The sequence below is a fragment of the Coturnix japonica genome, chromosome 1 (assembly GCF_054131305.1).
Source record: "Coturnix japonica strain WE chromosome 1, WE-NBRP24, whole genome shotgun sequence".
Classification (NCBI taxonomy): domain Eukaryota; kingdom Metazoa; phylum Chordata; class Aves; order Galliformes; family Phasianidae; genus Coturnix; species Coturnix japonica.
Window position 1 is genome coordinate 27,587,522 of NC_140663.1, and position 12,781 is coordinate 27,600,302.

The 12,781-nt window shown below is 39.9% G+C and overlaps 1 protein-coding gene across 3 annotated transcripts in view; it reads left to right on the top strand.

The window, feature by feature from the left end:
* Positions 1–60: 60 nt before the first annotated feature.
* Positions 61–12,781, top strand: part of ARID2 (AT-rich interaction domain 2) — a 101,743-nt gene continuing 89,022 nt past the window's right edge. For 2 of the 3 annotated variants that reach the window (XM_015854939.3, XM_015854954.3), the window contains exons 1-3: positions 61–191; positions 350–443; positions 1,533–1,630. In XM_015854939.3, the coding sequence (XP_015710425.2) occupies positions 100–191; positions 350–443; positions 1,533–1,630 (284 nt within the window). In that variant the 5' untranslated portion in view covers positions 61–99. Of the gene's footprint in view, positions 192–349; positions 444–771; positions 977–1,532; positions 1,631–12,781 lie in introns of those variants that run through there. The other variant, XM_015854945.3, reaches the window with a different exon arrangement.

Genomic DNA, 12,781 nt, shown 5'->3' on the forward strand with positions numbered 1-12,781 from the left:
GGCCGTTTTTTTTTTTTTTTTTTTTCGAATTGGATTTAATTTTTTTTTTTTACGAGGCCCTTTTTTTTTTTTTTTTTTTTTTTTTTTTTTAATACAAAAATGGCAAATTCGACGGGTAAAAACCACGCAGACCAGCGGAGAAAGGGACTCGCTTTCCTGGACGAGCTGCGGCAGTTTCACCACAGCAGAGGGTGAGGAAAATGGGGAGATGGCACGGGAGGGGGGGAGGCTTTAACCGAGCAGATCCAACTTCCAGCCCCTTCCCTGAAGGACACGGCGGCCCCGGCGAGGGGAGAAGAGGGGGCAGAGCTGACAAGTGGCGGTGTTTTGTGTGGATCTCCTTTGGCAGGTCTCCTTTTAAGAAGATCCCTGTGGTGGGTGGGAAGGAGCTGGATCTTCACGCTCTCTACACCAGAGTCACCACTTTAGGCGGATTTGGGAAGGTGAGTGGAAGTTTTAATTTGGGTTTCCCTCTCGCTAACCTCTTCCCAAAAGTCTCCTCTGACCCCCGGGGGCGGCGGGGGGAGCCGGGGTGCCGGGAACCGGCCTATTTCCAGAGGGTTAGGGAAGGTGGGGGGTGGAAGGAGGAAGCAGGCAGGCAGGTTGCTGGCTCGGCCTTGTCGGCGGAGCGATGCGGGGGGATCGGGGTACGGCGTCCCCCGGCCTCGCCCCGGCCCCGTTCCCTGCCCACCTCCCACCCCCTCCTGCCCCGGGGGAAGGCGAGGGGGGAGCGGGGCGTGTGGGGCCGTGAGGGGCAGTTTGTTTCGCTTGTGATTGCGGCTCTGCCTGCTTCTCTCTGAGGGAGACGGAGAGAGTCTGAGCGCAGTTTTAGTGCAACTCAAAATTAGCGGGCATGTTTAACATCGATAATCGGCACGGAGCATGGGCTAGGAACCGAGCCTCGCGGCCGGGGGGGGCCGGGCGCTGCCCTCCGAGCCCTTCCCGAAGAAAAATAACAAAAGGGGCACCCAAGACGGTGTGTAATCAAATAGCCATCTTTAGGCTTCGAGGCTGGGGACAGAGATGTAGGCCTCAAAAGAAAGGCCTCTCCGTGGCTGTGGCTCCGGCCCGGGGGGACCCTCCGGGAAGGACCCCGCGGCCCAGGGGGCGCCCCTCCCGCACCGCCCCGCATTGTGGGCAACTCGTGCGGGTTTTAACGGACCGCGGCAGGATTTCAAAGGGGGCGACAGAGGGACTCCCGATTGGTTATTGTCCAGGCAGGAAAAACAACAACAAACAAACCCCAAAACGACTCGAATCCTCCTGCTCGTCCCCGAGACTTGAAAAATACACATCGGCGGGGGGTGAGGGTGGTGGTGGGGGGGGAATACCGGGGGGAAGCAGGGGGGATTCCCAGGGGGAAATAGTAGGAAAGGCTGTCAGCAGGAAATGCGGCCCCGACCCCACACACGTTCCTGTTTATTTATTTCGGTATATTTATCCGTTTGCTCCGTGGCAGCCCCCTGTTTGGGTGGGTTCTGTGGAGCTGTGCTGGGGGCACGGTGTGCATCGGGCCTGTGTTGTTCTGACAGGTCTCCGAGAAGAACCAGTGGGGAGAGATCGTGGAGGAGTTCAACTTTCCCAGAAGTTGTTCTAATGCTGCCTTCGCTTTAAAACAGTATTACTTGCGGTGAGTGCTACCAAGCTGTTGCTGTGGTATTTTGAGTGTGGGATTGTATTTGGTTTTCATTGCGTGCAATAATAAAAATACCCCTTGCTTTTTAAAAATGCTGTAACGTAGACCTAAAAATACTTCCAATTCCTTGTTTGTCTGGTGCAATGGTCACTTAAAGGTAATTATGTTTTACGGCTATTTTATTTATATTTTACGTCTGCAAGCCTTAAACTTTGATGGGATCCTCAGTATGTACAAGAGATATGTGGGAGACGTTTCTGCTGATCGTTTCAGAACGGTGCTACTAAAGGCCAGGCAGTGAGGGATTCTGTTATTGTACTTACAGAAACTTAGTTTAATTTTTGAAGCGCTGAAATGTGTTCCTGTATGTGAAGTTGTTTACAGCTCACTGGGGCCAGGCAGTGAATGAAAATGCATCAGCAGGAAGACAGACTGCTTGGGCTAAATTATATTGTTATCAATTACTAGCAGCGTTTATTAGGTTTTATTTTGGAGTACAAAAGATAAATATTATATATATTTTTTTTTTCTCTCGCTGGAAAAATAATAGATTGCTGCAGTTTTAAAAAATAAGGTTACCTTCCTTGAAATCATCCAGATGATTTTTGATGAGGCAGATTATTTTTTAATGTAGCATGGAGTTAATGTTGGATATTTGCAATGACTGTGTGCGGTGCTGCTCAGCCACTGGATGATTATTATTTTTCTTTAAAGAATTAATTTTGATTAACTTGGTGGTTATTTTTTATGTGAAAGGTTTTGAAATGATTGCATGTATCGTGTCTCCAGATGCTTTGCAGAGACGATTGTGTTTAATTTAGAATGGAGTTTTCTGCAGGCTGGTTAAGGAATGTAGTTTTATGTTTCTGGACTGTATAGATGGTATATTTAATTGCTGTTAAAGATAAGATAGATGAACAGTGTGTATGAAAGATGTATGTGCTTTTGGACTTGTGTTTTGGTGATGTGAGTACACATGAGCTTTATCTGGCTGCAGTTTGGCCTTCTGAATTAGGAAATGCAGTAATTGTACAGGTGCACTTTCTATTGGTTGTCCTAGATTGACTTCCAGCTTGAAGCTGTAGAGTTCAGAGCACAGTGGAGCAGTTATTGAGTTACAATGATGCCTGGAAAACCTTAGTCGGATATCTGTAGTTACTGAATTGTTCTTTTTTTTGGTGATGACGTATGATTGCTTTAAGATTCAGACTAAGGAAATAAATGCCTATGATTAATAGCTTTAGCAAAGTTTAGGATTGCTACTGGGCCTAGGAATGAAGTGGGAAGCTCAATTTAGGATGGCCTGTTTATTTTCTTTCTCTAATACATAATATTATGTTGCTAAAGAGTCACTGAATCATTGCAAATAGTTACTGCTTTTTGAGTTCTTCTGTTGGACCATGTAATAATCTATTACCTGGCAAGATTTTGCATATAATTTGCAAAATGATATTTTTTTTTTCTTTTTTTTGTTATTATTTTTTTTAACCTACTGCCTTTAATTTCATATTACAGAAGCTTGAAAGCTTAACTTTTTGCACTGTAATGTCATGGTTGTTTGTCATTTGTGTTTTCATATATATTTTGGAAGCGTATAAATGCTGTGAGAGTTAACATAATTAATGTTAATTTAGCATCCCAGTGACCATTAATTTTTAACATGATACTGCTTTCTAATTTAGAACCCATCATCCAGAAATACTATTTTTATTGTTAACATTTTGTTATTGGCATTATTTTATATACAGTAGCCGAAAATGCATAGAATTGATTATTTACAGCTAATATAAATGGTTGTGGTGCTTGTTTGCTTTTTTAATTGGGAGTTTTGAATAAGTTGATAAGAGGAGTCTTTCAGAAGGTCTGGTTCATCATCATCTCTGTCATTTGCATTGGCCATCCTGAAAGAAGCTGCCAAGTTGCTTGTTTGGGGGGTGGTTTGTTTTTGTTTTGCTTTTAGAATTACTGCTGTACTCACTGTTGCTCTGGCATAATCTGAGTTTGATGTGTTTTCCAGCTGAGTTCACTGCCCTATATGTGCAGTATGCAGGCTGTATCTATACATACACATGTGTATATATTTCTGCTAGGTTAATGCTTGTTTTGCTTTAACGTTGAAGGTTTTGGGGTTGATTTGATCATGGGGAAATACAATTGCTCTAATGCAGAATTTGTAGAAAGAGTTTTGTGTATCTGTGTCAAAGACCATAACCTGAGGTTTCTTATAGGGCTGTATTTTTATGAACAGCTGAGGAATTACCCTTGGGTTTATAAAATAAAAACTAAAAATGCTCTTCTTGACTCTGAAATATGAATGTAGTCTTGATCTCGCTTTTGTAGTGACTTTGCAAACAAATTCCAACAAACTGAGGCCTGTTAACTTCAGTATAAATTGTTATCCAGTTGGATGTTGTGTCCTATGAAGCAATGCAGTGACCTGTGTGGCAGGTGGGATCCTGCTGGATTCAGAGGGATTTGGGGGTGTGCACCTACAGGAATACATTTGCAGCTTTGGGTCTGTGATGGTTTGTGATGAAAGTTGCTTCTTTCTATGAAACATCTGGCACGCCGTGTTGGCTGAGATAAAATCTCAAGCTGCACGGACCCCTTGCTCGCTTTACTGTTATCTCTAATAATGCAGTCATTTTGACTCTAAATTGCTGTGTAAATAATTTAGGAAGTTGAATTATTTTGTGTGGCATTAGTCGTCCTGTTGGCTTCATCATACTGAGTGTTTTGCAGAACAAACATCAGATAACCTTCCTATAAGCTGTTGTGGGGTGTGTCTTTTTTCTTACAACTACTTTTTCTTTTTGACTGTTGTGGAATTGTGCTGGTTGTCATCGGGGACGTATGTTAGACTTCATTCATGATGTGAACTGTTCAAACTTCAGACACAGCTCTGATAAATGATATTGAAAACATGACAGACCATCCCATCAACCCCTTCTTTTCCCTTGTAACCACCCTCTCTTTTCTCTCACTAGAAAAAGTTATTTGTATCAGAGAAATGTTTGAACCATTCCAACTTTGTGCCTGCATTGCTTTGAGCTGTCAGACAGGTGAAATAATTCATGCACTGTGGTTCTTAGTGAGCAATCAAAAGCCACGCTGCCAATGACCATTGATAGGCTGTACTTGTTAATGTAGTTCTGTAAGTCTGTGTGAGCGTCACAGAGTGTAATGCCTTTGGATGTAGTGCACATTAGATGTTTCCTCTTAGTCGAGGTGAATTAGGAAAGCATTTTCTAAATGCACCTAAAGATTATTTTACAGTGTAAATGAAAACATTTTAATATGGAGCAATAAATGTAAGTATTGGTAGTGTGAGCGTTTACATTGTTGTTAGTTGGTAAACCTACAGGAGGTGAAGAAAAAGTTAACATGAAATGTAGGCTGTTCTTTATGTTAGAAGTTGATTAGATTACAGTCCTACGAAGAATTGGACCGAAGTGACCTTCTATGTTAGTACAAGGTTCTGCTGATTTTCATGTGAGAGTAAGTGATACATTTAGTTCTGTTGTGGGGCTGCATAAGGCCTTTGAGAGCGAGAGGCCTTGTGCAAATGAAGTACGCAATTCCAAATGAGTTTTTGCTTTTAAAAAGTATTCGTCTGCATTAAGAGATATTATGTGAAAGGACAGTGTCAGGTAAGGTAAGTTTGAGTCTCAGTTCTGCAAAGCTTATGGTGAAGGCAGCAGTAATTAGTTAATGCTGGTGAGAAGGCGAATAAGAGTTTGCTGTTGTAGATGTTGGGAAGTTAGGGGATAATCGAGTAGGGAAAAAACAGGTCCATTTCTAAATGGAAAGGGGCATAAACTTACAAAGACAAGCCATTACGATGGACTTCCTGAAAATGCGTGTGTGGTAGAATGGAAAAGTGAGAGCAGTTAAAATCCAGGACCATGTGAAATGGTTATTGACAACAGAGGGGCACCTGAAAGTTAGGAAAATAGTTAATGATAGTACTGGTCTCCTACTTAAAACAAAAAAAAAAAAAAACAAAAAAAAAAAAACACAAAAAATATTAAAAAAATAAGAGGGAGGGGGGAAGATATAGAGAATATTGGGGAGAAAAAACATGAGCTGAAGAACTAGATAAACTTACAGGATTTTAATTCCTGGTTTTAATAAAGTAATGGCAGAAATAATAGGAAGACAACAGTAAAAGCCTGGAATTTTCCAAGCAAAATTACTTTGAAGAAGTATTTTTTGTCATTCTTGCTCTGATACTGCGGCAGCATCTGCACATAGATCAGTGATGATGGGTAAGTACAGGACTGGCTTGCTTGCCAGATCTGATTGCAGGTTGAAGGCCTCAGAGGATGAAGGGATAGTTGTAGCTGTAGTATAATTATGCATATTTAATTGAAATATAAATACATCTCTGAGTCCCTCATTAACAAATTATTTATCTATACCTATAGATATCTGAGTGAAAAATTGGTTGAAGGACCATAAACAAAAATGAAACAAAGTATGAAGAATATATTTGGTGAGTCACAGCAGTTTGAGGTGATAAAAGAGTTGCTTGCATATGCATGCAGTAATACAAGATTGGCCATTTTAGGCATATTCAGTGTCTGTGTTGATGAACCTAATGAGAAAGTGACTAGTGCACTAGTGACATTAGCAGGTGATAAAGTGAGAAGGGTTAAACACAAGTCAGAGCAGAAAAGAAAAATTATCTAAAGAAATGAGACATGTTGGAAAATATAGATGAGATTATTTTGGAAAGAGCGTGCTAAAACATCTGAGGGACAGTAACCCAAACCAGGTATTCACTGTGAGGGAATAACCTGGAAAGCAGTGTTGCTGAAACAGAGATAGGAGTGATACCATGGGCCTGATAATCCTGTCAGTTGTGTGCATCCAGCTCCCCTTCATATAAAAAGGATTTGTGCATGCTTCTGACAGGGAGAACAGGCCTCAGTTTACAGTATGGTGTATAGACTTTGTAAAACAGGGTGGAATAAGCTTAGGCTACATCCACAGAGGCACTGGAAATGAGAGAGATTGATTTTTTTGGTATGAGACTGCGTGACTGTATTCTAAGTACTGTTTTGCATCCAAGGACCTTTGCAACAGGTGTGGCAACTTGACAGAAACTTAGAGAAGAACAGGAAAATAGATAGAAGGTAGAAAGGACTAATTGATTTTAAAGTAATTGAGAAATAAATATATCTTATGTGGCTTAGTGAATATTTTGGGTGAAATAGGGACATGGTATCTTAGAAGCATTTTAAAAGGCCTACATACTTAAAAGGAAGATAATATTTAATAAGATAAGGAGCTGTGTTAATGTGTGAGCTGAGATGAAACTGAAGGAGGAATTTCAGAGCAGACAGCAGCACAGAAACCCCAACACATGCTGATCAGAAGTTGAATGAGTGTTACAAGCTTAGCTGGGAGGGAAACCCACACCATGGGCTATCCAAACTTAGGCTGGTCAGGGTGATAGGTACTGTGTGATAGGGAGCGAGCCAGGACTGGCAGAAAAATGGACCAGATAACCTTGCAGGTTCTGTCCATTCTTGAATAACATCATAATGAGGACTTTCATCTTAGAAAGCTGTAAACATTTATTGTGATACTACAGACTTCACCTAAAAAAATCTGCTGTGCTTAATTTTATCACAAACCCTGTAGTCATTGGCAGGACAGAGAATGAATCCACGGGTGACATTATAGTGATTTCTGCCGGGAATTGTTTTTCCCTCTCAAGGTAAGAATTGTGAGGCCTGTTGCAGTGAGGCATCCGAGGCCTTGCTTTTCAGTCTTAAGCGAGTATTTTCCATTGTTGGAGGGAAATTCTGGTTTAGTTGTACTGTAATAATACAGTTGACATTTACAGTCAAAAGTAGGTACTGTTTGTGCCCTGAAGTTTTATTTAGAGGAATTAAATCTGGTGGTTATTAAAATCTCAGAATGTCTCTCTATAGGAGTTAATTTATTTGGCTGGTTATTGTCTAGTCAGAGTTGTTGTGCATCTGCTCAGAGGGTAGTAGAGCCCATGTAAAAACAGAACCTGCAAGCAGCAGGTGAAGGGAGAAGTAGTTACCTTAAATTTATCTTCCTTAGAGTTGTGTTGTGTTACTAGTCACTATGCAGATGTTTGACCTCTATCAAACTTCCTGTGCTTTTCCTGCAGAGGGTAAACTCTACCACTGAAAAATGCAATGAAAAATCAGTGAGGTGAATGCTGACATACTTTCTGATTATTTTCTTACAAGCATTTTAGTACAAATGATTACCTAAATGAATACCTAAAAGGTGAATTGTTCTGGTTTATTGGGAGAGGGGAGCAGTGTTGTTCTCCAGTTGTAAAGCAGAATTCTGATTGCCTTACTTGGAAGCTCACCTAGATGGATGTCAGAACTAATAATCTACAAAGAGCAAGTTTCTGGGAACACTGTGGTAACTCCTGGTGACTTCATGGCCTACTGAATCTTCTAATAACTGGTGCACAGTTTGTATGTTAATACCAATTTCCAATCATCAGCTGAAACAATATAAAAATTAATTTATGTTTTTGAATTATTGATAGCTGTGGTAACATCTTAGGTTTGAATAAATGGTAAGCATGTTACAGCAGCACTGAGAATGCACAAGGATGGAAGGGTATTGCTTCTTTCCTGCTGGAGTGGAATAAGCCTGGGCTAAGAAAAGGGGTTTCAGACTTTGTTCTACAGCTAATAGGCTTTAATTGCCTTTTTTATTTGCAATGAAGTCTCAGTAGGCTTTCATACTCTTCCCCATCCCCCCTTTCCTCAGTAGTGGTTTATAGGTACAGTTTATTCTGGTTTACAGGTGAGAGGCACTAGAAGTACATAGAAGTTCAGAACATTCCTTTGAAAAGTGCATATCAAATGGGAATGAAATCCAAATATAGTAGAACTTCTTGTTTGTTTATTACCACAAGATTCCAGTTAGGATAGCCAACTTTTTTTCTTTCTGAGCCTTATTTCAGCCATCCATAGGGATACTGGTAATTACCATCTCTTAGAGTTTTAATCAGTAGCCGAGGAAGCACTGTTTAAAACATACAGCAGTCCGGAGTTGTGTTCTGTGAATTGAAAAAGTGAAAACTAAGTATGCAACAGATTATGAGAGTGGATTGTTTGTGGTTTGTTTTAAAATGCCTGTTCAGAGTGTCAAAGTGGTGTCTCTCAGCTTCTGTGGGACTACTTGAAATAACTGCAGTATCAGTCAGTATTGTTACGAGATACATGGTTCATACAGGGAGTTAAATATAGGCCAGAGATGCCGTAACAAAATCTTGTTTCTGGTTATCAATCTGATACATATTTATTCACTGGCCTTAGTTAAATCATTTGCTGTCTTTTTATTCATATTTATAAAGTGAGTATAGTGGTGTTTGTTTACCTGTCACACAGAGAAGTGTGAGACTGTAAGCTCTTTAATGCAGGGATTGTGTCTCTTCGTGCTTCTATGTCATATCTTAAATATATGAAAATGAATATAAATTAGGAATATATGAGGAAGATAAAACTACTCATAAGCTTGTTTGCCCTCTGCAGTATCGAAAAGCAGAAAATATAGCATAGATGAGAGAAAGAACAATCTTTACTCCTTAGGGAATAGATAAACTTGGGATACCTAAGCAGAGAAATATTGGAACAGTTGAAAGAAAGAAGCTTATCTTAAGGAAGGATAATAAAACAGCAAGATGGTACCCAGAATAGCGAGCTTAGGCTTTGCCTGAGGTACTAGATTAGTGAGCTGGGTATCAGATCTAAAATACAGTCTCCTTGGAGCAATGAGTTCAAGTCTGAGCAGACCTGAATTAGCTTTTCAGCAACATGCTAGTGACACTGAATTCTCTGCTTTTAGTTTTCATGTTGAAAATGAATGTGTATGTATTTATTGTAACTCTAGATAAATGGTAGCAAGCCAGCTATGCTCTAAAGAGGGATTGCATATTGTTACAGCACAGGGGAGTTCTGCTGAATGATGCAGTAGAGCACGTTTCTGTGCAACACTGAACTGTGTTCATATTATTTTCCTTTTTTATTGGTGTGGGAGGAGCAACTGCTCAGATTAGTAGTACTGCAGAATAATTTACAGGGTTAGTTGTCAATTCGTAGCTTCATCGACTGCATAGAAGTCCTGTGTGGTAATGCGGTTATTACCATGCAGAGACCTTCTATATCACAACGTTTGCAACAGTTTTTGTATGTTTGTTTGCTGAAGTTTTGGTGGGTGAAACTTATGGCTACAGTTATTTCTGTGTTGTTACGCACTGTTACCTTTGCTGGTTGGCCTCTGCCTTCCAGTCGAAAGGTTGTGGTGCTTCCATGATAATCCATGTGGGGAGATTCTCAGCTCTGTAAATGCCTAAACCACGTGAGTGCCTTTGAGTAGCTCAGTTCTTTTGGGAAGTATTCTGTAGTAGTGTTATAAGATTGTGTGTTATCAGGACATAATGCATTGGGGTAACTATTCTGGGATGCAACCCAAGGACTTAGGTTAAATAATAGTAGTTAAAGCTGGGGGCAAATTTAGCATGTTCTTAGTATGTTAACAAAGAAAATTATGTAAATAGGTGTAGTAGAACTGTGTGATTTATTATTATTACTACTTTAAAATTTGAATTAAAAGCAAAGCTATGAAAATAAATGTAAGAGCATTACTTCCCTTACTCAGTGACTTTTCTCGGGACTACCTGGGTTCTGGTGACTCTGATTAAATGCTGTAGAACCCAGTCAGATAAACAGTTCCATACTACAGAGTTCACATATGTTCTCTGTGATTTTGGGGAAGATAGGAGAGCTCTGAAATGCTGGAGATTGCAGAGCTGTTTCTTGAATGCTTTTAGCCTCCTGATACCATCTATGAAAACCTGGGGAAATTTACATTTGAAATGAACAGTCTGTGTTCATATAATGCCATGGTTGCACAGTAAATACCTGAAAAGATCAGGGTTGACCTCATTTAAGTATGAATATGCAACCTTATCTTTGTCTCCATAGTATATTCTTTATTATAAAGCCTTATGTGCTCTGTGGAAGTAAATTCCATGACAGTATTAATCTGTTGTATCACTGAGGTATTTTTTTTCTTAATATACATTTACATAATTCTGACTCATTGCTCAATATGGTAATTGATCATTCTCAATAGCAGTTATTTCTGAGGAGTTTTTGGGTTTGCTTTCTGGACATCCTTTCCCCACTATCTTGGCTTCCACAGTGTTATCCACATGGGCCAATTCAGAAATTTCTTTGCTTGTGGGTTGAGGGGAATAACCTGTGATACTGGCATTGTAGCTCACACGTCTTTATTTCTCCTTCTCTTCTAATCATAGTCTTCTCAATCTTTGACTACAAGGTGGAATTCATTTTTTGTTCCTTGACCCCTCGATATCTGTAGCCATAGACTGTGTGTGGAATATTTACTGTAATCAAATGAATTCCTAATTGTAAAGAAAACTGAAGGAAAGAAAAGGCGTATGCAGGTATAAGGGCAAGAGGACAAAGTGCCAAAATTCAGGTGCTTAGCAACCATAAAATACTGAATTTTACAGCAAAATGAGAATAGATTCCATTGGATCTGGAAAAAAGAAGGAGAAAAAAGTGCAGCTGTGGACATGTGGAATTCACAGGATCCAGACCAATATCTAAAAGGTATTTCACACATCTGAAAAATGTGCTTTCAGGTACTGTGCAGACCCAGTCAGGCATTGCAGCATTGGTGTGTGTTCTGCTTGTTCTCCAAGGTCATTTTAGTAACAGTAGCACATAGAGACATTATTATTTTAGTGAAAATTTTGTTTTGGAGCACAGTTATGTGCAAAAGCTGATCACCGTAGTCAATTATTGCGTTAAATTGGATGTGAAGAATATTCAGGGCCTTAAGCACCACACAGATCGAGGTACCTTTAAGCATTTTTCTTCACATGCTTCAGAATGCATTTTCCAACAAACTTAGCTAAACTTGTTATCTTGTTATATACCACATGCTTCTTTGAGTGTAACGTGAGGTTGTTTATTGAGAAGTATGTTAATCAGGGCACAAAGTGGAAAGTATTAAAAAATCAAAATACAATACTCAGTGGCAATGACTTCATTACATTCTGTAGTGTTTTGTTTTTATGTCTTATAATTAATGTGCTATTATTACTGAAATATAATTTCATTTCTAGAAAGATGTTTTTTGTCATAGAAGAATACAGGATTTGTTTTCCGTTTAGACTTTAACATCACCGGTATACAAATCCTACTCTTCTGCAGTAGCTCCCATTCTTTTAGTGAGCAGTTTAATTGTGTTTTAAACAGAGTTGGCCTGACTGTTGAAGAAAGTGCTTCTGAAGTAAAATCAAAGAGAAGGGTGGCTCTGAAATACTTTACTGTTCTCCGTATGTCTACACACAAACACCCCACTTCCCAAAATGTGCTTACATACTTCTGTATGGATATGTCTGTGTGTTGCAGTTTGACCTGATAATTGTCTGTAAAGTTATAGGTCCAATGGAAAGCCAAAAGATTTTGTTAGTTTTATGGTGACTTGCTGCTTATATTGATCTGCCATATGAGCAGATCTGCCATATGAGCTCTGAGTGTGGACTTTTGCCCATGTGCCATAGAAGAATCTCATTCTTGTTCAGAGCTGGGCTGATAGCGATGGCATTCTGTGTCAGTCCTGCGTGTGTACTTTGAAAGGTCAGATTCGTAAGATCTGGGCCACGTATATTAACACAAAGTGTGCTGGCTTTAGAAGGAGAGGCCCTCAGATACTGCAGTAAGTGTAAACAGGGGATTCATTTCTTCACTTGTCCTCAGGAGGCTTTTGCATAGAAGCAAAAATTGTGTGCAAGGGTGGTGTGTGATTGTTCACATACCATATAGCGTACAGCAGCAACATGAACATACAGGACTGTTGATCTGATTGCTTTACAAGGTGGAACTCTATAGGGTGGATTGCACAGAGCTCAACTGTAGAAGGCAACCAGGTAGAAGCGACTCTGTTGTATTTAATTTTTCTTTTTTGACAAAGCTTTTTTGGCTCAGATCATTTGCTGAGGTTTGCAGATTCAAAGAATAAATGTATTTCTTGACTTGGCATGTGCCCATTGGGAAGATAGACATCTCCATGCCAAGCAATCCAGATGTGCAGCACGGAGTC